We start from the raw sequence: 26,761 nt of genomic DNA on the forward strand, positions 1-26,761 counted from the left end.
ATCTGTGCAGTCTGCAGAGCAGAAAATTCTTAGTAGAGTCTCATACTTTCCAGTTTGTTATTGCATGTCTTGTATCACTTTTCTTGCTGTCTTTGAGGAGCCCTGGAGTTCTGACAGCCCTCTCAGGTTTGTCCTTAACTTCCTTATTCAAAACTTTGCCTGAGATCAGGATCTTGGATTACGTTTTTCTCACTTTCATAATTAATACCAGGACTACGTCTTTTGTAAGTATTTTGAACGTAAGTTTAAGGTAGATTCAGAATGCCTCGCCCACAGGATTTTTTTCATTCAAAGACAGAAGTGATTATCAGACTATGACAGGACACAACTGAAGATCCTGCTGGTTTCCATGGAAGCCCCTTGGTTTGTAATAGCTGGAATAGCAGACGGTTCTACAAACAGCTTGTGAAGTGCTCGTGTGGGGGAGTGGGTATGGGGAGCAAGAAACTTGATTGCCTCTTATTTGTGCATTAGTATCATTCTCCTGTGAAATTCATTATTGCTTATCTCAAACCAAACTCCCACAGATCCACTAAACAAAAGCATGTCTTGGTGCCTCTGAGTGCCATTCTTTCAAAACTAAATGTTAGACCATCTGCAGTCCTCTTAAGCTGTTGATGATGGTACTCCTGGGATGGCTGCCCCGCTGACAGAAAATACCAGTTCTCTATTCAGAAAAATAGGAATGCCAGAGTGGATGAATTGCAATTCTAACAAAATAATGTGGATTATAGATTTGTAAATCCCCTACAATCTATGATTTATAATTCCCCCAAACACTTAAAAATTTATTGAGCAGAAGGGTAAAGTGCATACAAGCAGGAAAATACTTTTATCGTTTTAGACCTGAATTCATACTGAAAGTTTGAGCCTAAACAGTTACAATATTTATCGAACACTGGGTTTGCCAGCAGATCTGCATGTAAGCATGTTGGAAGCTGGCACCAGCAACAGTCATTCTGACTAGATGTGCCTTAACATGATCTTGAAATTACAGGCACACTCCGGCATAGTAATGAGATGCAGTCTGGCAGGCATACTTCCCTTAAAGAGACATTGTCTTGGTGCACAGATGTGAAAATAGGAGAGAAAATTTTAGAACCTGGGTTTTCAACATGCCATATGGAGCTTTTGGGTTTTTTTTTTGCTCTTCCCTAAATGAAAACAAGGAATCTGTAACAGCACTTGAAGCGAGATGTGGCTGCAGTGGGTGTACTGACGGGTGGAGGTGGAAAGTAATGCTTCCTCCAGCAAGAGTCCTGGGGTATGTTAGAGCACTCTTACCTGTCTCCTGCAGTATGAGCTTGATTCATCATTAGTCTTCACTGAATTGAATTCTATTTGGGGATGCTTCATGTGTGTCGTTTGAGCTCGCAAATAAGGAATGACAGTGTTTATAAAGATTGTGCTGCAGGCGGCTTAAAAATCATTTAGGAAAGCAATTGTCTTTGGTTTCCTACAGACAGGCGTCATCTCTGCAAATAGCAAGGGAATGGGAAGCTGAGGTAAAGGAGAGTATCTTGTTAGTGCATATATAAGCTGTGACAAAAGTGATTTGGATTAAATGTATGCTTCCTTCCTTAAAGGTGGAAGGGGTCTGCTTTTGATCTGAGGAGGTGGATAGGTAGCATGAACAGTATTTCTGCTGGTTTGGGGACAAAGAAAAATACGGATTTCCTGTACAAAACAGAGTTTTGAAGAAGTCACAATACTCTCAAATAGGTGAACCAAACACCTCTCCCAGCGTTTTATGTAAGTTAATCAGGGTGGAGAAAACAAGTTCTGAGTTTTGACAGTGAAGTTACATGTGGAGACTTGGCTGTAGCGATGGCTTGACTGGTAATTTATAGCAAACAGCGAAGGAGGCAGTGCCTCTCCACAGCCCGAAGAACACTGCCTTTTCGTTGGGCTCTCTCTACTAACAGGCATGACTCTGCTCTCCCATCTTCCCGTCCTCCTGAGGCTGTTGGATCTACCTCACTGCAAATCTGTAAGAACATACATTGTGCGATCGAGGCTTCTTGTTCTTTTTTTACCTTATTTTTAATGTGCGGATCAGAGAAGTTATTCTATGGGAAACTGCCAAGAGAACACAAGTGTTTTTTCCAAACCCCTTTGAACACCTTTTGTAAGGAGTGAGTGACTGAAATGTTAGTTCCTTCCAGTAACTGTTAAATGTCCCTGCTAAGCATTGCAGAGGTGAGCAGAGTTGTCAGGTGATACATTTAGTGAACATGGAGCAAAATCTTCTCTACAGTGGAAAAATTTGCATGTTGTTATCACATCTTCAAATACGAAGAGGTTTGGCAATGCTGAACTGTTAAAGGACAGTCAAACTTCAGTGAGCTTTTAGGTGAAAATATTTTAGATGTACAATCAGATGAATCCAGTTCTTTAAACCTCATCATTGAGAACTGCAGAGCCAGCTTCAGAATGTCACTAATAAACACCCCTCTGTAGCAGAGAAAATCTCTTAAATTATTACTGGTATGTCACATTGTTGCTGACTTGTTTCCCCTGTCGCTTACATAAACCAGCAGGATAAACAGGCACAGGAAATGGCTGGTAATTCTCCATGGATGGAGGGTGATGTTAAGTGCCTGCTCCTGTGAAAAATTCTCAGTTCACCTTTTTTAAGAAGATTTGACTTACTTCTCATACTTTTTTTGCTGTTTTTAAGCATAAAGGATAAGGTTTTCTTGTAACTCTGGATGGGGAGGTTTGGAATTACTTCAGAAAATTCATTTTTACTTTGAACGCCCTTTCTCTCCTGTGTGATTGTGCTGGCGTTTCTGTATCAAAAGGGTTGGCCTGTTGGCAATTACCATGATCCTTGTCTTCATCCGAGCTTTGAATCCAGTGGACTATTGAATAAGCAAATAAAACCGGCTTGTTCAGGAAGATGAAACAGAGTATCTGACTGAATTTCGAATTTCATTAGAGGGAAGACCGAGGCAGGTAAACATCAAGAGAGGAGATGAATTTCCTTATGCTCAACCCCTAACATGACTGAATTTGCAGGAAGATCAGCTGAGAGCAACCCCCAGCCTTGCTGCAAGGCCCTTTACCTGCAATGCAGTGCTGTGCAGCTGCAGCTAGGTGGTGGAGGCAAATCCCTCTTCTCCCTCACTCTTGCACAAAGCTTTGCTGCGTTCGGGAAGAACCAGCCCCTCCGCCTGCCGTTGATGTCCCCCTGCTTCCTGAACAGTGTGGCATCTGATTTTTAATGGCTCTTTCGAAAACCATTGGGCTGTCTTCAGGAATATCTTTATCAATGGGAGGCCGTGCTTCATGCAGGTAGGTTACCTTTTTTTTTTTTTTTTTTTTTTTTTTTGTCTCATGAATTTGCGGTTCTTTAGGCATTCCTGAGAGAATAAGGACTTTTGGGAGGGTCTCTACAAATGGATTCACACAAATTCCATGCAGGATCTAACATTTTGCCTTAGCATTTGTTCCGTATTATTTTCCTTAAGTAAAATATTGCTGTCTAGTTGTAGAGAAACCCTGCAAATCCAGTTAATTCTGATAATTAATTAGCACATTGAGAGAGCAGAAAGTAAAAGGTGATCAAGGTGGTGTTAAGTAGAACGGAGGTAGCTGTAAAAAAGAAGTACCCTAGAACACTTGATCTTTAATGTGTAAGCCATTAACCATTTTTTTTTAAAAAGCTCTTTATACATTTTATCTGCTTTTGCAATATTTCTGACAGCTGTTTTGGCTGTCATCTTTAAATACTGAGTATGGATTTTTCTGCTGTCTTTAACAGGCTTTTGTGCCTTTTAGAGTACTGTCTTAAGTGAAGCAGACAGATGAGGGTTGTGGTTTTGTGTATCGGGCTTTTTTTTTTTTTGTATTAATACATATTCTGCACTGATTTAAGTCTCTTAATCCCTATCTGCAGTTGACATGGTCACTTTGGGGTAAGAAGGTGGTGGGATGTAATAGCATCTGATTACTTTTCTCAGGAAGGCAAAAGAATTGAGATGTGTTTTGGAGGTGATTTCATAAAGGAAATAGCACTGTAGAAATGTATATGACCTGAATATAGCTCACTGTAACATCAGTTGGTATAATAGATACTAATATAGATGTGAAATGCTTTTGGATCCCCAGGACAGACTCAGATGCAGACTCCAGGGTGTGTCGTGTACGAGGCTGTCAGCACGATTCGTCAGCCCCTTCTTAGGAGGGGCACAGAAAGCTTCCAAGAGAATGGGGTTTAGTGCTTCCAGTAACTTCTTCCTTGATGCATGAAATGACTATTATTGAAAAGCATTGGGACTGCAGAATGGCACGATGTTTCTGTCTGCATCAGTGGTTCTTAAGATGAGTTTTCTTTTGAATTGGTTCTAATCCCCTACATCTTGCGCAGTTATAAATGTGAGAATATTGAAACAGCATTGGGGAGAATTAGTCTGTACTATTTAGGCCATGGGTGTGGCTACTGGATTTAAATTCTCCTTTCTATCCCATTCTGTGTTCTGGTTCCCCTGTCTGTAGGATTAGTTATATATGAGCATCCAGATTCCCTTTCAACCATTCTGTCCACAACCCTTTCTTGCCATTGCTACGTGCTCTTAATTTGGGGATAGTCTGCGACTTTATTCATAGCTCTGTTGTCCCCAAAGGAATGAAGCAGTTTTAAAGTAGCTTTTGGACCTCCAAGACTTCCCCCCCAGTTTCCTTCTTCCTACACCGGACTTGTAATTCTGTGGCTCACAGAGCAAGGTCTAAATAAAGTATCTTGGAGCTGGATCAAGCGATAGGGTTGTTAATAAATGTCTCATTAGCCTAGCAGCAATGGAATGGACTGTCTGGCAGTCTTGGTTTATGGTTCAGGATCACAAATCTGTGCTGTTTATCTGTTCCTGAATTAAAAAATCAGTAGGACTTACTAGCTCTGAGAACAGACTGGAAAGTAAATGTTGAGTGGTTTGGTTGTGCCTGGAATGACCTTTGTAGCTCCTCTTTGCTTTAATGAACTTCAGTTCCAGATTGTAAATGGCTACAAGTTTATTCATGATCAAATTGGAACAGGCAACTTCTTCCTTTTCCTGCTCCATAGATATTTAAGATGGCTGTAATTTTAATATATTCAATGTATGAAGTCTCAACAGAGTGCATGCGGAGTGGGTAAATGCTGAACGTTCATTCTGCTGTGTAACTATTCAAAACTGAAATGTTAATCTTGCCCCATGGATTAAGATCAGTTAGTGCAGCCATGATATGATGCACAGGCCTCCATCTCAGTTACAAGGTACAAAAACTGCATCCCAAAGCCCACATGTATTAGCATAGCCACTGGCCAGTGACTGCCTCAGCAGTTAGTCCTTGGAGCAAAATGGGTTGAATTTGACATAGAGTGGTGGAAGGGGTCAGTTATATCTGCTGCTTCACTGAAACAATAGTTTCAGTCCAAGAAACTTCCACTAATTCACGCTGACAGGGAAGTTCATTGTAAAGAATGTTATCTCATGCTTCTGTGTCATTGCTGTTAAGAAATGTATTGCCTGCCTCTTTGGACAACTCCAGGTTTTTTTAATATACTGCCTAGAAGAGAAAGCTTCATGTTGATATCCTGCAGTACTTTGCCATTAAATCTTGCCAGTGCAAATGGGCTATAGGCACTGTTCTCATAAATGCTTGCTTTGTACAAAAGGATATTGAAGATTAAACTTTGCAGACAATTAACTGTTCCCTGTAATGCTTTGTAAAGTAAATAACTTGCATGTTTCAGTATTACTGTTTTGAGAGCTGTTTGGTTGAAAGCAGTTGGGGCACAGGGGAAGCAGCACCATGTTCTAGCTCAGGGAGCTCAAACACAGCTTAAATGCATGAGAGCAGTGAGATGGCCTTTGCCAACATGATCTTCACAAGCAGGAACGTAGAGTAGCACATTTGGTGAAAAGTTAAATGCACAAAATAACGCTTTCATTTATGAATGTGGGAGTGAAAAAAAAAAAATACACGACACCTTGGTGCCTGATTTCAATCCCTCTGCAATCGCAAGCTCTCAGAAGGATTTACAGAACATCTGCTCTGTGTGCTCCCACTCTCCGTAGTTCAGACAACAGTAATAAACTTTAGACCTTCAGTGAAGAGACAAACTAGAAATGCAGCTTACCACATGAGAACAGGAGAAATCAAGGGCAATATTAGGGATTTTAGAGCTCTAAAGTGTTAGAAGCAGAAGGATTGTAAATGTTAGTTTGATCTCAAAGGTGAAAGGGACAAAGGGCACAAGTTCTAAAACATGATTTGATTTTTATTTTTTTTTTTTCAAAGGAGGAAGAAATAATTGATGTTAGTCTTTAAAATAACATTCATCAACATTTAAATCTTTGTGTTTTGTGTGAGGTAACATTTGCTTTGGGAAAGTCCTCAGTGAATGAAAGACTTGGTGGGATCACGAAGCTTTTAATTTGCTATCTTGTCTGATCTTTTCTTTGTTCTGCTATAAAAGTGAATCTAGGGCATTAAGTTGTATTTCTCACTCGTATATGAAAAATTGTTTCTATTTACTTTTATGCTAGTTTAGGAGTAAAAGCCTTTAAATGTGCAAATAGTTTTTCTGAAGGCTGAATATTGCATTTCCCCCATTATCAGCAATTCCTCATGTGAAAGGAAAGCTACTGAATGAAGAGTAACATGTGTGAGACATGCAGTGTGTTCTCTTTCAGACCCGACACTCAGCATCGGGGACCTGCTGCTCATTCAGAGAATGATCTTCCAGAGCAAGAGGAAGAAATCCTGGGATCAGATGATGATGAACAAGAGGATCCAAATGATTACTGTAAAGGTGAGCACTTGCCTGTTCAAGGTGTAGAATTTTCAATGTAGTCAAGAAATTCCCTTGATTTCTCATCTACTACAGAGAATGAAAATAGACTCCCCCTTACTTTTGAAACTACATGATGATAATGTTTTTCAAGCCAACCTGAAATGGAGAAACTATTCTCCAAGGTTCCCTTGTTACCAGTCAAGACTTGAGCTGGGAGCTGGTTTTAATGCATGAGTTTAAAGCTGGTGGCTTTTCCTCTGTGCCAGAGGGGTTTCGGATTTGGTACAAGCAAGTCGGCATTCAGTTCCTTTCTGATTTTCATCAGAAAAAGGACACTTTCAAATCCTTCGAGTCGGTTTCCAATTCTTCATTGTTTTCTTTTGAAGATCATCATTTAATAATCCTTTCTTAAGATAACTTTGTGTCTGCAAATACAGTCTTCCACTGTTTCTCTGAGTAGAAACTAAATACAGAACAAATGGAGCTACCACAGCATATAATTCAATATCAAAGGGGTCAGGCTGGTTTTTAACATAGCAGATACTTTTAAAAAGACACGACTGGTCATACAAAAATATAACCGATGAGTTAGTTGAAGCTTGAACTTGTGCCCCCACCTCCAAGCGCTTTGTAAGACTATTTCTCTGATACTATTTATTGTATATATTGAATAAGACAGGGGGAGAAGCATGTAACAAATGCCATATATGTGTATAAAAAATGCAAAGTAGAAATAGCACAGGGAACTTGAATTGCAATGTTTCTTACACTTCAGTGCTTTACTTCAAAGCATCTATGTTACTTTAGCATGCTACCCAAATATTTGTGGGATTTTGTTTGTTGTAAAGCAAGTGGAAAGAAGAAAGCCATTGTGTGTATTAGCAGTTGCTGCAGATGTCACTGTTGTAACAGAAATCTTTAGGTGCAGAAAAGGATCTTCTGCTGCTTGAGCTAATGAAGTAATGGATGGCAATTGCCTTGTGTTTGAACCACTTGGGAGAGATGAATCTTTCTGGCAAAGCATGCATTTCATGGCTGGTATTTGCTGACCACAATTGAATAGTAAGCGCCTGGAATCTAGGGTGTAATTCCAGGTTCTGTCAAAAATTTATGCCTCAACAATCACAGTTTCTTCTCTTCGTTCTGTTTTCTGCCAGTTCTCTTGTGTCTGGCCTTTCTCGTCTTTGCTTCCTTCATGGAATCCTGCTGCATGGTCAGCAGAGGTACCTGGGGTACAGGGAGTGGACTTTCTTATTTTCAGTGATGATGTTAAATGGCAGTTGCAGGGAAAACTCTGAGATCTTGGGTGCAGTGCTCTTCCATGTTAGGGGGACAGAGCCTGCAAAAGCAATGCTGATATTTACCTGTAAGATTCTGTTACTGAACATCATAAGCTCTTTTTTCCAAAGGTGATCAGCCTAGCAGACTTCAGATGCTTTCACTGAGGAAACGGTCTTTTGTGATGCTGCAGTGATGACCTACATTGAAAAAGAGGAAAAGTCATTCTAGTTCAATTATATAAAAACTTTTCAATCAACTGGAGGACTGTTAAGAGCTCTTCCTCTAACATACTGTATGTTTGTTCTGGCAAGATCCAATTAGGGAAACATATGCATTTGTTTATATGATTAAAAAATAAGTCTGCCTCAAGTTGTGATGCTTGTTCCACGTATCTGCTCTTCAGTACTTGCATGACGTCTTGATACATCAACTCCCCCCTGTTTTTCTAGGTGGTTATCACCTTGTGAAAATAGGAGATCTTTTTAATGGACGATACCACGTGATTCGGAAGCTTGGATGGGGCCACTTCTCCACCGTGTGGCTAGCTTGGGACATCCAGTAAGTCTGTTCTAGCTCGTGTTTCTGGTGGGAACGCAGAGTGTTGTACAAACGTGATTGGAAAACATCTTGTTACTTTTAGATAAAAACCCAAAACATAGCTATCCACATCCTAACACAGAAGTTTCTTTTGATATTTGCATACAAGTGTGTGGGAGGGACTTAACAGGACAGACCATGTATGTGGAAAGAGTGCTCTTGTCTTCAGCAGTCTCTGAACTATTATTTCATTTTCTGAGAAATTACTAACATGGATGTTTCATAAGAGACCCTAAGACAATCTTTATGAGTACTTAAAGGGTATTTTTCCATGATGCCTTAAATAAGTAGCTCTCTTATCTGTAAAAGAATTAGGAAAATCCTGGAGACTTTGTTTGAGTGTTAATGGTCTCCAATTTGCTTACCGTATGTGCATAGAGGGAGGAGATTTGTGGCAATGAAGGTGGTGAAGAGTGCGGAGCACTACACGGAAACAGCCCTGGATGAAATCAAGTTGCTGAAATCGGTGAGTACCTGAGAGCAGGGTTAAATTATTTTTTTTAAACTCATTTTGGGGATTCACATTAGTCACATGCTTGATATTTCTGGACTATCTAGCTGCAAAGAATTTGGATAGGAACCTAACAGTAGTGCAGTAGTTCTGACTTCAGAAGATATTCTTGTTTGGTAATTATCTTAGGAAGCACAAAATGAATTCTGTTTTTCTCTGCAGGTCCGCAACAGCGATCCAAATGATCCAAGTAAAGAGAGAGTTGTTCAGCTATTAGATGACTTCAAGATCTCAGGAGTTAATGGTTCTCGTATCCTTTTATGGAATGAAGATGAGGAATTGAATATAAAGGTGGGAGTTTGCTGGGTGGCTGTCCTGTTGGTGCTGGTGAGTGATGCTCAGACATCCCTTTTACTGCCCAAGGAAACCTGTTGTAGAGTCATCTGCCTCAAAAACTGCTTGCTAAGCTCAGTCCAGAATGATCATTCAGCCTGACATAATGTGTAAGCTGTGGAGACAGCACTGCTTAGTCATGCTTTTAAACAGGAGAGATGAAGTGGCTGTGTCTGATTTGTGAATCAGAACTGAGTGGTTTGTTGTCCGAGGAACCTTTGGGGTAAGAGAGCCCATCTGTCTCAAACCCTCAGTTCTCCAAGCAGCCTGGTAATAGCCCCTTATTTAAGTAAAACAGTACAAAATATTAAGATCAGTAATAAAAAATAGCAAACACATGCAGTCTGTTATTTGATAAGAGGATTATTTTCTAGTTATGGAAGCATCTTACCTTGGACTTTAAACATCCTGACAATGTTGATAAAGTTGCATTGCTTTAAAAATCCCCTGTCGTTCTGTGAACAGTCTTCTAACAGGCAGCGATTTGCAACAAGTCCTAATAACACACCCTTAAAATTTGAAAGCAGGACTTCTGTGCATCTTTCTGCTTTGCAGTACCTTGAACTTTATTTTGGTGAGAATTAGTAGGCTGCTTGAGAGAATCGAGCTGTAGGTTATAAATGTTCAAACACTTTTAGAAAACAGTAGCTCCATAATGTATTTCCTCTTAACTTTTTTCTGAGCACTGAGTAAATGTTGACCTCATCTTGTGTTTCTTTCTCTCTTGCAAAACACATGTGTGCTTTCTGCTAGTGTGGAAGACAAGCACCCTAATAAACTCCTAACTCCTGAAGCAAAGGCTCAATACTGAATATGTCACTAGAGTAACTGTAGCTGTTGAGATCTTTATAGACAAAAAGCAAATAATGTAAATATTGTTGAAGTCCAGGCTTGTCAAAAGTTTGTTTTGCTGCTGAAGAGGCAAGGAAGGGCGGAGAAAGTAACTTAATTGTTCTGAAGATGACTTATGAAATGGAAATTTTATTATCTTTTCAGGTAATGATGGTACAGAGAGATCTGGCATCAAGTTTTGCCTGGGGCAAGAGCCTAGGCTGTTCCAAAACATACATTGAGGGCTTGAAGCTGTCTCAATACTAGCATGAAATACTAACACACACTTGCTTGTGTAACTGGATTCCACTCAAAGCAGGAGATTTTTACTTCTACATTAGGAGCATTGTCCTAATCAACTCCATCCCTCTGTGTTTTAGGTTTTAGCTGATGACACTGATGTGTGGGATAAGATGGAGCTGTTAAGGAAGGCAGCTTCTCTATGCTGTGTCAGAAGGATGAGGATTCTTTAATATAAAACGTTTAACTGGTGTGGATTTCTTTTGATCCTTAGAACTTGGGCTCCTTGGGTCAGGATGTCCATCTTTTTCCTTGACGGAGTTCCAGATATCTGTATGGTGTTTGAAGTTCTAGGGCATCATCTCCTGAAGTGGATCATCAAGTCAAATTATCAGGGGCTTCCACTCCCTTGTGTCAAAAAGATCATCAAACAGGTAAGTTGCAGTTCTGACTGCACTGTTCCCCTCAACCCAGTGAGAAATCTTTCACTAATCTTTCTTAGATCCAAGAAAACAAAAGTTACAAATCAGTGGTACATCTCTCATGCAACAGAATCATTCTTGGGTTAATATTTCCTTTCTCTATTGCAAAAACCTTCTGCTACAGATATTTATTTTCTGACGCTTAAACCATGATGGGAGGACAACTTTCCTTTCAACTTCTTACCCTGGTTATTCCTCTTAAGTGCAAGTATTTTTTTTAAAACAGTCACAGTAAGTACAGTGCTTAATGGTGGGAAGAGCGAGAGAAACCTGTTCTTCCTACTGGATGGTTGCCTAAGAAGAAACATCCTTCTACATGTGAGGTAGAGGGGAGGAGGAAAGCATGATTTTATGGGTACAGTATTAAGATTAGATTTTCAACTGTGGTAATTTGTGAGGGTGAAGAGTATTGTAAATTCATAATGAAAATCTGTATGCGAATCTATATTTTTCTGGAACTTGGTAGTAACCACTGATCATGTTAGCTCTAATCTGTTCTCAAACACAGAAGTCCTTCAGGTTCATTGGTCACACTAAGCAAATTTTCATTTTCACTTCAATTTGCTCATTCTCTGCTTTTATTTTTTTTAGTGATCGATTTCCTTCTCTCCTGTCTGCAGGTTCTTCAGGGTCTGGATTACTTGCACACAAAATGCCGAATCATTCATACAGATATTAAACCTGAGAACATTCTTCTGTGTGTTAATGACCAGTATATCCGCAGGCTGGCTGCAGAGGCAACGGAGTGGCAGAGATCTGGGGCTCCCCCACCATCTGGCTCTGCAGGTGCTTTTTTCCTAAATACTGGTGCTATTTCCCTGCAAATCATGGCTAATTTCATGAGGGAAAACTTCCTGAGTACAGTGGAACAGTAATGCAAGTAACTTCTGAAAAGCCAGCTGTAAATTGTGAAGTTAGTCGTCGGTTGTAACTCGGAGATGATCAGGCAGGCAGTCGTTTGTATAAGAAAAATGGAGGGAGGATACATGCATGTATCTTCTCATTCCTGGTGTGTAGTGTTCCTCCTCAGAATATCCATCTGCACCAGTATGTAGTTTTCAGGAACTACTGCAGTGTGTATTGGAAGGCTTCTCTGTCATAATCTTACAACACCAACATTTGACTGAGCCCATCACAGCTTAGCTTAGGGGAGCTCCCGTAACTTTGGTATTTTAATGTTTTAATTTGCATTGTCTTTTCCGTAAGATGAAGTAAATGAAGCTGCCTGACAGGAAGTTTGAGTCTTTGATATAAGTCAAGCAAGTCTTCTAGCTGGAATTTTAATTATGCATTTACTCATTTTAATGTTTTTCTTTTTTTATTTTTGCTGTAGCTTTGTAGAGAAATGAGCCTTCAAAATAACACTTGCTCGTATCTTTAAAATGTTGTTATCAAACCACGTAGGAAAAGCTTAAGACAAGAACGCAGTTGCTGTTTCTGAATTTAAACTAATTTACTGATCTTCCTTTCCCTTTCAGTGAGCACTGCACCACAGCCAAAACCAGTAAGTGTAATAGCTTTTGTGCTTAAGTATCCATCTACTTACAGTATCTACTGCATTGTTTCATAATTCAGTCAGCATTAGGGGAAAAGCAACCTTGTATCAGAAAGAAAAACATAATTTGTGTTTGTCATAGGCATCAGGTTCAATGTTGTCTCAGAGATGTAAGTAGTATTAGCTCATATATCACCAGAACGAGTAGTTTTCTTGGTGATCTCAAGGTCTGTTGTGAAGGTGACTGTGGAGTCTGAGATCCCTCATTTGGAAAATACTCCAGGTTTTTCAGGTCAGGCCAGAAATGCACTGATAAGAGCCATAGACAACTGCTCCAGAAACCTTAATATCTGCTTTTTATTTGGGCAAAGAACTGTCTCCAGAGTCTTCATCCCAGACTGCTTTCTCAGCTCTAAAATAAATTAAAACTTGACACATTTTAGATTTATTGAAACATGGAATGCTAAGTCCAATTCCTCTACTTCTGTGTAGGCTGACAAAATGTCAAAGAATAAGAAAAAGAAGTTGAAAAAGAAGCAGAAACGACAGGCTGAGTTGTTAGAGAAGCGAATGCAAGAGATAGAGGAAATGGAGAAGGAAGCAAGCCCTGGGCAGACGCAGCCTGAAGAGGAGGAAGAAGCTCAGAGCCCTCTGGAAATGCTCATAAAAGTTAGTCCGCCAGAGGAAATTGTCATCAAAAAGACAGGTATGGACCTGAAGTATTGCTGAAGTAGCAGTGTTGTCCTTTCACTCCTCCTGGCATGAGTACAGTGAGCACCTTCAGTAGAGGTGGCCGTTGTCATTCACCCTGTCCCCATTGCATTCTACCCATCCAGAGGGGCTAGGAAGTTTCCTGTTTCAAACTGAATTATTGTGCTCATTTTGAGCACTACCTACTTCTGAGGGGTCCCTGGAACAGCTTCAGCTATTACTTGGTTTAGACTTACTTTGCTATCTTCTCCTTTTCCACTTTTCCAGCTGAAGTCATTGTGCAGGAGCAATCTATTCTAATGGAAAGCAGCGTGGAAAAATGTGTAACAGAAATGAACTGCAATGGAGTGATACAAATGACGGACTTCCCAGACTCCAGCAATCAAGGGTCTGTGCGACTTGAGGATGACCTTCATAATGCCAATGACTGTGGCAGTCACCCTCATACGCAGAAGAAGGAGAACTTCCATAGTTGTAATTACAGTCAGCGTAACGGTGACTCGGAGAACAGGCCTCAAGAAGCAATGTCGGACTCATTCGTGCCCTTAGTTTCAGAAGATTCCATGGTGTGTCAGCCCACATCCAACGAAGAGCGATCGTTCAGTGAGCAGGAGATTAACCATTTGCAAGAAAGCATCCGGACAGAGATACCTTCAGAGGACGAGAATGAGAATAACAACCCGTCGGACAACAAAGGTATAAGAGGAACCCTGTGAGGAAGGGCTCCTTGGTGTGGGAGAGCTGTTGTTGTGACACTTCATCAGAGTATTGATAGAAACCTTCATTTTGTAGGCTGAAGTGATCAGAACTAACCTGTTTGAGACTTTTCCTGCCAGGAGTAATTAACCTGACAGTCCTACTCTGAAACATTCGCTGCTTGTAGCTTCCCGTTGTAGTTGCACCTTAGTTTTGACTATTGAATGCATAAGTAGTCCCATACGTATGTACCTATATGTTTGTTTTTCAGTACAGGAACATTCCCTCCTTTATCAGGTTGTTGCTTATGTGATTCTTACAGTTAGAAATCTAAGTCTACAAATTGTCACTGGCTGTTAAATTATGGGATAAGTACTGTTCAGCGTGTTCTGATAGTTTTGTTCTTAACACGAAGCACAGGTAATTCCTCTCAGTTACTTGAGATGAGTAAATGTTTTCCCAGAACTGGAAATACAGCCTGAGTGAAACAAAGCTTTTTCAGCATAGGAACAAAAACCTCTTTAATGCTTTTGTTTAAATTATTTGTTTCAGGGGGAAAGAACTGTAAGCCTTGTAGGTTCAGGAGAGCATAAGACACAGTAGTTTACAGCAGTTTAAACACATTCCAGGTGTGTGTGTATGTTAAACACTTGAATCAATTGATAAAATCATCCTCCTTTACATCTTTGAGTCAAGGTCAGGTGAAGTATGTCTGTTTGGAGAAGGAGGGAGAAACTAACATTTGGACTTTCACCAAAAAAAAACCCCAAAAACCTGTAGCATTTTCTTGGCAGAGTACTACTGGGGAGTTATATGGATGAAAGTAGCAATTGAAATTTAAAGATTCTGAAACTTGAACTGCATCTAGTTGGATGCCCCTGCTCCATTAGTATTTTGCTTCTCACAGCTCTCTTCCAAATACCTTTAGAGCTACAGTGGATATAACTAAGTGGCTTAATATTTTTTGCTCTCCACTGTGTCATTGAGCTAAAGTACACATTGGGAAAACCTCTTGTAACCGTCTGTGTTGCAGCAGTGAGTGATGGATATGTCAAAAAGATGCTATAGCATGTAGACTCTGCTTCTTCAAAAATCTGGGAAGACTTTGAGGGTTGAGAGGCTTGTTTTGTTTCTGGCAGTGCCCTCATTTAAAAAGCCTGTCTAGATAAAGACTGACTTAAGGCTGTGGAGAGAGTGCTGGGATCAGTCACTGTTGCCTGTGCTTACTTGTCCTTCTGCTTTCTTAACACGAGTCAGGTGTTAATGGTGGTACTCCTGTTCATAGAGCAGACTGATGCTGATTTTTATACCTAGGCTGTGGGGAGGGAAAAGCTCTGATCCATAAGCAAAACCCTTCCTGGGTAGGGAGAGGGCAGTAGGATTTGGGTGACAGATGGTGACACTGTCCATGTAGCTTTAATCAGCTGCTGTACATGTTGCCTCTAGGAAAATCAACTGCTGGGAATTTCCTTCTTAATCCTCTTGAGCCCAAGAATGCAGATAAGCTCAAAGTGAAGATAGCTGACCTAGGAAATGCCTGCTGGGTGGTAAGTTTAAAATCTTCTCACATTGACTGTTTAACCCTGCTAATTCATTCACAGTATGCCAAGAAGGAAAAGAATCTGTAAAATAGAATCTGTCTTAGACCCGCTTATGGAAGTAGTGAAACTATGTTGGGGAAAAAAGAGGGGGGAGCAGGGACACAGAGGAAGAAGTGGTTTTCTAAGTGGTTTCTGGATGCCTTCCTGGTTGGTAGAGTACTTCTAATGGAGAAATCTGCCTGTGTGAAACTTCTGAAGGAGTCTGTAGCTCTCCTGGAGAATGAGAAGATTGCAGACAAGTGCTCTGATGTGCCAGTTCTGCAGTTTATTAGCTTGTCAAACCATTTCAGTGGATTCATGAGCACATGAAAGACTCATAGTTTTATTCTTTGATGGTTGTGCTGTGCTGCTTTTTAAATGTTTGACATTTCAAATAGAAGAAATGTCTACTTTACTTGGCTTCTTAAATGGCAAAATACTTCAGATCTCATGGGAGTGATGAGTCGCAGATTGAGTTGCACATCAGGCTTGCAGCATCTGCCAAGGTGGTCTCTTATATTGGTGCTGCTTATCTGCTGTGAGGTAGTTGAATCGTGGCCTGTGTCATCAGACAGGAGAGGTTTTTTTTTTTTTTTTTTTTTTTTTTTTTTTTTTTTTTGTGGGTTGCTTTCCTCTAAATTTCTGGACTGTTTTACTTGAAGAGTGTCTTATGCTAAGCATTTAATCAGTACTTGTAGGAATACAAGGAAATATTTAATGAGAATGTAAAGTTCAGATGAAATGGAATGGAGCTTTGATGTGCTCTGACCTTCCAGGTTGTTGATTCCCCTCTTTTAAACAGTTTCTAACTGTTTAGTAAAAAATTTTTCCTTTAGCACAAGCACTTCACTGAAGACATCCAGACAAGACAGTACCGATCCTTGGAGGTGTTGATAGGGTCTGGGTACAACACCCCTGCTGACATCTGGAGCACGGCGTGCATGGTGAGTGGGCTCGGCAGGGGTTTGGACTCTCTCCGCCGAGCGTTCTGGGAAAGTCCCCTGTGCTCTGCACTCTTAGACTGCTGAGTCACTCGCCAAGCCTGGCAAAAAGCCCTCACAGGTGTTCAGCCAACTTCCCGACTGGCTGAATACCATGTTTCCATACCAAAGTTGTCTCATTTATTTTTTTTGCCACGTGTGGCTTTCATTTTGAAAGTTAGTGTTGTTGTACAGCACCAGCAGATCTCAAATATAACTGTACTTTGACATCATGCTTTGTGGAAAAACAAGGCAATTATGCAATTGTGAAGACAAAATCTTTATGTAAAAAGAGCCTTTCCACTGTATCCAGCACTGTTTCACAGATGGCTTCAGTATAAATTCATATTTTAATAATCTGCATCCTTTGCGTGTTTGGAATAATTTTATAATCCGAGTAATGCTGAGACCAGGCTGAAGCTGTTCCTGCAGTAGCTGGCAAATGTAGAATATGGTGATTTTTTTTTTAAAAAAAAAAAAAACAACCACCAAACCAAACAAGTCTGTTCAGTTACTTCATGTGCTTCTTTGGTGTCTCTGTTCTGTGTTATCTACAAAACTTTTTCTGAAAAAAGAAATCTTAGTTTTTATTTTTTAAATTAAGAAAATAGTGAAACAATTTTTGTTATCTTGGAAAACAAGCTGTGATTTTTTTTATTTTTTCTTATTTTTTTATTTCGTGAATGTGGTAAACCAAAATGTGGTAGGGTCACATTGTCTCTGCAGAATGTGTGGCCAAAATTATGCAGTGGTTACTCTGAGTGCCTAGCACAATGCTTAGACTGCAGCAGTCCATTAAGAAAACTTAATAATTCAGAAGGCCAGGGGTACTGTTCTGAGTAAAAGTGAATACATAAAGGGTAAATGTGTCATGGAATTTAGGAGTGGTGAGTTGACATGAATGTAAATGTTTTTCTCATTCAAAACATGTTTTCATATCTTCAGAGATGAACTGTTTGAAAAAGGTCTTTTTCCTATCTGAAATTTAGAGGGAGGGGAGAATCTTAGTAAAAAGTCTAGAGTTTGGGTGTGACATTTTGGAAGATGCTGTTGAGGTGGAAGAGAAGCTAAGCGTGTGAAACACCTTGATTTTTGTACAGTTTCACACAAGCATACTGCATTATGCTCTGATCCAGAATTCATAGATATGTTTGGGTTTTTTTAATGAGTTAAAATGTTGCTAAGTAATTGCCCATTGTGAGATGGTAATGGTGTACTGGAGTTCTACAGGTTATTCTTCCCACCGCATTGCTTCTGGCCTGCAGAGATACAGGCAGGGTTAACCTGGGGTACATCCAACGGGGTGTGAAGTGCATTAAAGTGATTTAACCTGCTCGTTTCTGTTTAGGCCTTCGAGTTGGCAACAGGAGACTATCTGTTTGAGCCTCATTCTGGGGAAGATTACTCACGGGATGAAGGTGTGTTTGTCTAAGTCTTTCCTTTTTAAAACGGGATGTGAAATACAGTGGAGTTTCTTGAGAATGAGCCTTTTATGAGTTAGCAGTGCAAAGGCTTGTTCTGAAAATATTGTTTACCCAGATCAGTGGAGTTAGGGGACAACTGTGCTCCAGCCTCTGCAGTAAACCACCGTGCAAGAAAGTCCATGTTCTTGTTCTGCTGTTTTCCATTTCTCTTACCACTGGATTCTCTCTCTTGCTTCTCAAAACTGTTTATGCCTCAAGTGGCCCTCACCTTTTTCCCCCCTTGCCCCTTGACTCTGTCCTTGCTCAATCTGATTTCAGGGGGATCTCAAAGTGATTTTTAAGGCAGATAATATCTTTGTCATATCTCAGAGAAGAAAACTGGGGCATAGAGATGTCTTGTGTGGATGTGTCTCACCGTCTTTTCTTTCGTCGCAGATCACATTGCATTGATCATAGAACTTCTGGGGAAAATACCTCGCAAGCTCATCTTGGCAGGAAAATATTCCAAGGAGTTTTTCACCAAAAAAGGTAAAAGGAAGCAAAGCAAATGTCACTTATCCCCTCATCCCATGCCCCAAATACACAAGAGTGCCTTGCTGGAAATACCAATTAACAATAGATGCTAGAAAAGATGCCTTTTAAAGTCTTTCCTTTGTTTTATGAAAGGCTCTCTCAGTAAAACTGCAGCTCAATATAAGGCATTCTTGTCTAACTGCTGAAAGTATCCTGCATCCTAGTACTTGACATCTTGGCAGAGATCAAACGCAGCAGTACTGTAGAAAAACAGTACTATAGATATTTCTTCAGGCTTGATTTGACTTTATTTAGCTGATCTTTGTCAACTAGAGGTGTTGGCTCACCTTTGAAGTCTTCTCTAGACAACTTTGTTCCATTTCTAGCATGCCAATCACCTAAATAATGCCTTGCATCCCGAGCCATGTTGTTCAGGACACATTTTACTGTTATAAAGCCTTAAGCACCCTAGAAATGTATTGAGTCTGAAGAAGAAGTTTTTGACCTAGTTTAATACTTTTTTTTTTTTAATATAAAACAAACTCTTTTTTGTTAGTAGTGTATCGCTTCCTCAAACAGTGCTGCATGTATTGCATCTATTCCAAAGTCAACAGCACAGTGTTTATCTGTCATGTCAGCTGGTATAATTGGTGATTTAATGAAGTTAAACAGTATTTGCTGATATTGGATCAGAAATGGCAGGAGGGAAAAAGAGGCCTTCAAGGAGGTACATTTCTAGAACAGTCTTCAAAAGCAGATAGAAAAAGGGTTTTAGTATAACTTGTTTCTTCCTTCAGTGTGCCCTGCCATTTTAAACTCCCTGTGCCCAGCTATTCAGGGCAGTTTCTGATTTCAGTCTGTCTTGTGTAGCAGTTGAGCCTGTTTCATTCAGCTGCTCTGCTCCCATGACTTGCACTTAACCTGTCTGTCTTGGTTTTCAGGTGATTTGAAGCACATCACCAAACTGAAGCCCTGGGGCCTTTTTGAAGTCTTGGTGGAGAAATACGAGTGGTCCCAAGATGAGGCAGCTGCATTCACAGACTTCTTATTACCCATGTTGGAGCTGATCCCAGAGAAACGAGCTACAGCAGCAGAGTGTCTCAGGCACCCCTGGCTTAACTCATAGAGGCTTCAGCCCAATGCCACAGCACTACTCTGGTTTACAGCATAGCGTACATGCACCCAGCTGCCCCTTCCCAGAGCCAGTTTTTTTTTCCCTTGTTCATTTTCAGTGTGAAGTTCTTCCTTCAAGGCTTCCAAGATTTTAGATAAATCTAACCTGTTCTGCTGAGTTTGCTTGTGTGACTCAATGGGGACTCTCCTCAGCCAGTGGGCATCATCTGTTTTGCCTTGATTGGGCTTTGCCAAAGACTAATTGACTAGAATATGAAGTTTTTCCTGAGTTCCCTCACTGTTATGCACCGTGTGTTACAGAAGTGAGCTCACCTGTGCTCAGGTATGCTCCCTAAGCTAAATTTCAACTCTCCTTTCTTCACGAGGGGGATGTGAAGATCCAAACGCCTCCTTATCTCGCTGACTCAGGAGTCGATTTCCCGATGTCAATGCAGTAGTTAGCAATGGGGTGAGAAGTACCAGATGGCACCAAAGTGGTGTTAGTTCCTCATAGAGCAAAGACCTCCAAATCCTCCATCGTTTTCTAGGTGTCTACTGTATTCTTTGCTTTCCAGTCACATAACTTTTCTTTAGTTCTAGCTGCTTAAATATTTTGAAAAGAGCTATTTAAACCTAGGTTTTAGTATCCTTTATTTCTTTCTCGAAAGTGCCCTGCCCCTTTTTCCTTCCCCGTGCCCAGGTAGAATAGTTTCTGAAGTCAGTGACATTTTCTACTCTAATGCCTGTGCCTGTGACTAAAAGGTGACAAGTAAAATAAGCAAAAGCTGGAACTGGCTCAACGCACAATCTTCAGCGTGCAGATGGGCGCGCCCTTGGCTGCAGAGAGGTAGCCTTGTTGCCTGCAACTCTTCTAACATTTTAATGAGCTGCGAGTTTTTTGGGTTTTATCCCTTACTTTTTTTTTTTTTTTTTTGCCTTGCTTTGAGGTGTTTGCTGTATCTGTGAGAAACTGGCTTTCACTGATGGATGCAGCCTACTTTGGCCTTTAATTTTTGACCATTGACTTTTTTTCCCAGGAAAAGGGTGTCAGTGTCTGTACCATGCTATAGCCCTTGACTTTCAAAATCAACACTTGAAGGCCTGGTGTAAAGATTTCTTTTAACTTGCTTCAGGTGCTGGCCTTTAGAAATAACTTCCCAGGATGCCTTTTATTTTCTAGGCCATTAGCACAAGGAGAGCTAGAAAAAGTGGAAGAGAACTGACTTTTCCATGTAGATACTGGATTAGAAGCTGTTTCTAGAGTTACCCCAAGTAAAAATGTTTGGTGGGGTTTCTGTATAAACTTCTCGGAGGGGGTTGGATATCGTGAGTAAATTTGATTAATTTTAATTCAAAGTTAAATCACTGTGGCATTTGATAGTTTTATGATGACATCTTCTAGACTTGCCCATCCTATTACAAATTCAGTGCATTCTACTCTACTCTAAAGCAAGATTTGGCAGCGTTGAGACTTCAGAGGCACTTCCTTACCCTGGACCAAACAGGCCTTTGGATTCGTGGTGGCTCTCAGTGTAGGAGTTGCTGCGGGAGCGTGCTGGAGGTCGTGCAGATGCCAGCCGAGACGATTCCGTTGCCAAAGCTGCCGAGACCACTGTTACGTGTCACTTGTGTGTGTGTTTGGAAATCCTGGTTCGTAAGGATCATTCATTCATAAGCCTTGGTGTCATTTAATCCACTTGAACAGAGTTTCTCCAGTCCAGTGCCTGATTGGGCTTATTAATGCAAATCATGCTGCATGTTCTTTTAGCGGTAGGTCAGGTTCTCTATGCATATAATCTAAAATTAAAGGAAGGTAACGTACCAAAAGAGTTTTAAACTGCTGATTTGACTTTTTTTTCCCCCCTTTCATACGGAGTTTTCCAGTTGCATGTCACTTCCGTATCTGTTACAGAAGGACTGCAGACAGGACTGGGTTCCAAAATACTGTCTACGTACTGTGAAGATACATTGGCAGGGCAAACAATTTCTCTTGTCTTGAAAGCTCACCCGGTCCTGTGTACTCAAGACTGGCTGATTAAAGAACTTTTTCCAGAAGGGGTCTGCCTGCTTCGACTCCAAGAGCTCCTTCCTGTCCTTCCCTTCCCTCTGCCACCCCTGACTGGAGGAGGAGGTTTTTTATCGTGATAGCCAAGGCTAGAGCCAGCTTGTGAGTTGAAGACCCGCAGAAGCAGCTGTCAGGGTTCAGTCTTGTACCGTGTGCTCGTTCACTTGGGGTTTGTTAAACTTCCAAATTGCCGTAAAGTGCTCACACTAAAGGATTTGTACTTGCTGTGTCAGTCTAAAACCTGAAGGAAAATACATTTTTATTCTTTCTACTTGGGTGCTTTGTCTTTTTTTTTCCTTGTGAAAGCCCTACAATAAACAGATTATTTAATAACTGAGCCCTATTCCTCCTATGTTCCCTCTGTTCTTTCTGAGCTAGTGGCCCGTTGATTGAATTTTCTTGGCTAGTGAGCACTTAGTTTTGATTTCCCAGAATGAGACGCAGGGAGATGGTGTAGATGAACATTTTGTTGCTAGTATTGTGATTTCTTTTTAAAAGGGCTCAATAGCAGAACAACTGCTGGAATTTTTCCATTCTAAAATAATGTTTTTCTCCCAAGTCTCTGCTGTCTTCCCTAGCTAAGAGTCTTAAAACCTTCCCAAACACTTTTTTTTAGAGGGAGGCATAAAGCTGGAAGGTCCTTGTTAGCTGAATTCAGTTGACTGCTGCAGGAACCAACAAATTACAGCAAGTAGGAATGAAAATCATCGTGCAGGCTAATTTTGGGTTCTGACCAGGTAAGAGCTGGACAGTGCAATGTGCTGCTTCATCTTCTGCAGAAGTGGGCTGGGCCAAAGGCTGCGGCAGGTGGGTGTTGGATGTGGTGGGAAATGATGGCTAAACGGGAAGAATCGGGTGGTACAGGCAGTTAATGCTGACTGGCACCATCTGCTGCAGTTCACAGGTATTGTTACAAGCTGCCTGCACCCAGTGGATTATGGGTTTTTTTCCTCAGAAAAGTGCCCTTTTTAAGTAGTTGTGCTTGGTTATTGTTGTCCAGAGTGGGAAGCTGGTTTATGGCTTTGCTAGGAGTTTGCTGTGTCGTGTTTTTCAAGGACAACCTGGGACATGGCAGAGGGGTTTCCCTGGCTGCAAGGAGACGAGCACAAAATCCAAAACACTTTATAAATTCAGAAGTAATTTTCTTGAAAGAAGGTGTACAAACCCCCAGAAGAAGCAAATCTCCATCCCTCCCCCTTTTCCCCAGGTTTGCTGATGGACTCAAAAAAACCCCAAAACCTGTGTCCAGTTTGTGGGCTCTTCCCACCAAACAAACTCCACGAGAGCTGTGAGCTGATAGTGGCCCAGTAAGTGAAAAGAACAGTTGTAGAAAATCCACAGAAAGCTTCTGGAAAAGTCACTTTAAAGAAAAAGGCTGATGGAAGAAGAATTCTAGGTGTCCCTGGGAACAGAAAGAACAAACAGTATATGACTTCAAATTTTAAGCTTTTTTTGTCATTTCTCAAGGATTTATGTTTTCTTGGTTTGAAGAGGCAAAGCAAAGACTATTTCCGTTTAACTACAAATAAAACCAATGTAACCAGAGCACCAAAATTATACAGTTGTCAATCCTCTAGTACTCAAAACACAAGAGCAACTTTCTGTGTGCTGGGAAAAAAGATGAAAAATCGCTGTGGGCATCACTTACGTGGTGGTCAACTCTTGTCAGTCATTTTCCTCTTCTGCAAAACAAAAGATAATTAGGGTGTTAATGGGGTGTAGGAATAACAACAAAGGTGCAGGTGTGTTTTCACCTGCAGTGTGATGACTATGACAGCTCTTCTCCCACTGGAGCAACCTACCATCCTCCCCACTCCCAGCAGAGGGCTGAGGTGTGGAAATGCTCCACAGCAGGACTGGGGCTTGGAGCTCAGCCCCAGCTGCCTTTACCTTTATCTTCCACTTTAAAATCGGATGGGAGGAGGTTGTCCTGCCGGTTCCCCAACACGAAGGCCAGGAAGGAGAGTATGAGGGCGTCGAGGATGCCGATGATGCAGAGGATGTACGCCCAGCGCACGGTGCAGGCGCCCAGCGTGTATTTGTCTGTCTTGTCCCCACACATGCGCTTCACCTCGCTCGAGTCCCAGCCGTCGGGGTAGATCAGGCACCCGATCATCAACCCGGTGGCTGTGGGGAGAGCGAGATGTTACAGCCACCTCCTGAGCCGCTCCTGCACGGTGTGTGGGGTCAGTGGGGGGGCACAGCGCAGCTGTATCCTGCCACAAACACAATGCTACAACCATAAAATGCTACAGCCTGGCTAACTAGGCTCAAAAGTGCCCTGTGGTTGCCCATCCTGCGTGGGTTCTGCTTCCATCGTGCTGCTGCAGCGTAGGAAGAGCAGGACAGGGCACGCTGCTCCCCATCAAGGCCGCGCTGCAGCAGCATCTCCCATCGCTGTGTTGCCCAGGCAACATCTCTCTCCTGCCTCCACACACGTCCCTGGCTGCGTTGCTCCAAAGAAATATTTTCTCAGCACAAAACCAGGATGGATTTAGTCTGTGAAGGTGAAGAACCTTGTTATTGCCTTGCACATAGCTGGATTTCAGCTTACGCTTCGCTAAGGTAGAACTGCCGTCAGCAGCAGCTTTGCAGGCAGATTAATTCTGCTTGTTCAGCTGCAGTGGTTCCAGCCCGGCCCTGAGCCACCGGCTGGTCCTGTGGCTGCTCTCATCGCCCGGCGCACACACGACCCCGACGGCCGCTCCAGCCCGGCCACGGGGCCCCTCGGCACGTCGCCCTTGTGGCTTTGCCCTGGGAGTTGCAATAAACCTGACGTGAACTGCTGAAGGGCTGTCTTCTGCCAAGCGGCTCGTGTCCCAAAATTTCAGAAGTGCTTTTTTTTCTTTCCCCATGTGCTCAGAGAAATTGTATTTGCTGGATACGAGTGACTGGGTTCAGCAGGGAGAAGAGCCGAGCTCATCTGCAGGGCTTTGGGATGTGATTAATGGAGGCTCTTCGCATCCTCTACTGTTACCTTGGTGTAGAGCTGGGAAGTAACTGGTCCTTTATATCTTTTTGTGCAGGTGTGAGGATGTCCTGGGCTCCTCATGCCAGAAACAACCTCAGGGTAGGAGCTCTGGGTGAGCAGCCATTTATCCCTACCCCCTGTGGACATCTATAGCCCCCTGCAGCAGCGAGATGCTCCCTGCCCTGTACTGGTGCCTTTTCTCTGTCACTGGGTGCTCAGTAATCTAGTTTTGGGGTGATTCCCTCACCCTTTGCTGATGGTTTTTTTCCCTTGGTTTGGGGACAGGAGAGTGGCAAGGCCAGCGGGCAGCTTCCTAGGTCTGCAGAGAGCATTTCTCTTCATTAAGAAGCAGCTGGTTTCTCCTGTATTTAATTACTCTTCCCTGTAGCTAACAGAGAGGAGGGGCACAGAGAAAGGGGGGAAGCTAGAAAGAAATCGATTCTCCTGTGAAAATGCACCCTGGGTGTGGAGCAATGGCCGGAAAATGGATCCTCTTGTTGCAAGCCCTCTTTCTAAAATAACTCCCAGAAATGCAGCGGCACCTGCATTGCCCGGTGGTGGCTCAGAAGCTCCCAAGAGCCTGTCTGGAGCAGAAAAACTGGGCTGTTGGGGATGATTCGGGCTCATCTTTGCAGCCAGAGCTGCCTGCACTAGGTTTCTCTCTGCCACCCAGCACAAAAATGTACGTAAAAGCCCCAAATACAACCACAAAGCCTTTCCCTGCTCCGGCTCCCTGGGAGGCTGAGCTGTCCCAAGCCTCTTATCTAAATCTTGGCTTGAGCTCACTTCTTTAGCCAGGAACTGGAGCAACCCCGATGCCACGGCCGTCCTGTGGGGTGTCAGCTGGGGTGTCCCTGCGTGGGGGCACCCAGGGAGGGTGGGAGCTGCAGCCAGTCCCAGCATGAATGATTCAGGAGCAGCAAAGGGCTGGGTTGGGTTTCAGCAGGGCTGCGAAGGCAGGAGCTGGGTTACCGCGTGTCTTGGGTGTCTCGCTGCGTTGGGGGAGGGATGGGGAGGGCTGGAGATCTGCAGGAAAATGTGGGTGATGGTACTAAGTCTTACAGTCAGTCCCCTCCTCCTGTTCCACCTCCCCACTACATCATCCCCTGAGCTCAGGGAGTTACCAAAATAACACAGCAAATGTTATCACCATCTCCTTGCTTAGTTCCCACAGGATCCCCAAGGCAGCAGGGAGCCCCCCAGCACTTGGGGCTCTCAGACTGATGCTCTGAAGCCACGACCCCGCTGCACCCTGGGGCTGAGCAGAAGCGACGGTGCTGGGTGACGGCCAGAGGAACAACCCCCCCACACCCCCAGGTAAGCAGGGACGGGCCGTGGCTGGGCTGTTGGTGCCGCTCGGTTTTGCAGCAGCAGCACATGGTGGGGGGAGCGCTGCCCACATGCAGCGAGTTTACTGGGTCTCAGCTGCTCTGACAGGCTTTATGTGCTGCAAACTCCCTGCTGGTAACCAGTAAGGGGGGGAAAATGGGGCATAGAGGTTATGCTGGTGTCTAGTCCCCCCAGCGAAGTCGAGGTGGGGGCAGAAAGGGAAAAGCAGCTCTGGCCCCCCCATGCATCACTCCCCACCCCACTCACCTGCCGCCAGCTGCATCCAGGCACAGACTTTATAGACTGTGGCAGCGTTGCAGAAGAAGAAGAGGCTGAAGCAGAGGATGGAGCCGATGATGAGGAAGGTGGAGATGCCTACGAAGAACATGGCAGTTTTGAAGGCGCTGGAGGGGATGGTGCCGAAGTCCAGGGGGCTGCCCTTGCAGATGAGCTCGCCCGTGAGCGCGTTGCCGATGCAGTAGGAGAAGAGGCCGAAGTAACCGGCCTGCGGCGTGTCGATGCTGTCGCCGATCCAGTACGGCTGGATGAAGGTCACGACCATCAGGATGGAGAAGCAGAGGGTGAAGAGGGCCCAGAGCACCCCCATGGCCCGCGCGTTCCGCACATAGTTGGTGTGGTAGATCCGTGCCGCCTCCTGCGCCGGCAGCAGCTTGGGCATGGCGGGGCCACCGGCACGGCCACCGGCACGGCTACCGGTATGGCTACCGGCACGGCTACCGGCACGGCCACCGGTACGGCTACCGGTATGGCTACCGGCACGGCTACCGGTATGGCCACCGGTACGGCTACCGGTATGGCTACCGGCAC

General features: G+C 42.9%; 2 protein-coding genes across 2 annotated transcripts; one reads left to right on the forward strand and one right to left on the reverse strand.

The window, feature by feature from the left end:
• On the forward strand, positions 1-21,904 carry SRPK1 (SRSF protein kinase 1). The gene is made up of 15 exons (XM_026864524.1): positions 1-3,297; positions 6,681-6,799; positions 8,512-8,620; positions 9,038-9,125; positions 9,333-9,420; positions 10,902-11,008; positions 11,677-11,842; positions 12,535-12,560; positions 13,044-13,257; positions 13,530-13,958; positions 15,405-15,505; positions 16,375-16,482; positions 17,867-17,936; positions 18,378-18,470; positions 19,397-21,904. The coding sequence occupies exons 1-15, from the start codon at positions 3,227-3,229 to the stop codon at positions 19,579-19,581; spliced, it is 1,974 nt and encodes a 657-aa protein (XP_026720325.1). The 5' UTR covers positions 1-3,226; the 3' UTR covers positions 19,582-21,904.
• Positions 21,905-22,744: 840 nt separating this feature from the next.
• LHFPL5 (LHFPL tetraspan subfamily member 5) lies at positions 22,745-26,717 on the reverse strand. Its single transcript, XM_026864525.1, has 4 exons — positions 26,201-26,717; positions 23,524-23,760; positions 23,282-23,315; positions 22,745-23,035 (listed from the first exon to the last, which is right to left on the reverse strand). Exons 1-3 carry the CDS (start codon positions 26,610-26,612, stop codon positions 23,299-23,301), a joined length of 666 nt encoding a protein of 221 aa, XP_026720326.1. The 5' UTR covers positions 26,613-26,717; the 3' UTR covers positions 22,745-23,035; positions 23,282-23,298.
• Positions 26,718-26,761: the final 44 nt, after the last annotated feature.

Source organism: Athene cunicularia (genome assembly GCF_003259725.1).
Source record: "Athene cunicularia isolate RWA chromosome 26 unlocalized genomic scaffold, athCun1 chr26_part2, whole genome shotgun sequence".
In the NCBI taxonomy this organism is placed as follows: Eukaryota; Metazoa; Chordata; class Aves; order Strigiformes; family Strigidae; genus Athene; species Athene cunicularia.

Bases quoted from the DNA above. Each gene is read 5' to 3' on its own strand.
- SRPK1 (XM_026864524.1), top strand. From the start codon at position 3,227: ATGGCTCTTTCGAAAACCATTGGGCTGTCTTCAGGAATATCTTTATCA. The intron at 16,483-17,866 runs GTGAGTGGGCTC...GTTTCTGTTTAG, and splicing joins TCTGGAGCACGGCGTGCATG to GCCTTCGAGTTGGCAACAGG. The intron at 18,471-19,396 runs GTAAAAGGAAGC...CTTGGTTTTCAG, and splicing joins GGAGTTTTTCACCAAAAAAG to GTGATTTGAAGCACATCACC.
- LHFPL5 (XM_026864525.1), bottom strand. From the start codon at position 26,612: ATGCCCAAGCTGCTGCCGGCGCAGGAGGCGGCACGGATCTACCACACC. The intron at 23,761-26,200 runs GTGAGTGGGGTG...CTCTCCCCACAG, and splicing joins CTGGATGCAGCTGGCGGCAG to CCACCGGGTTGATGATCGGG.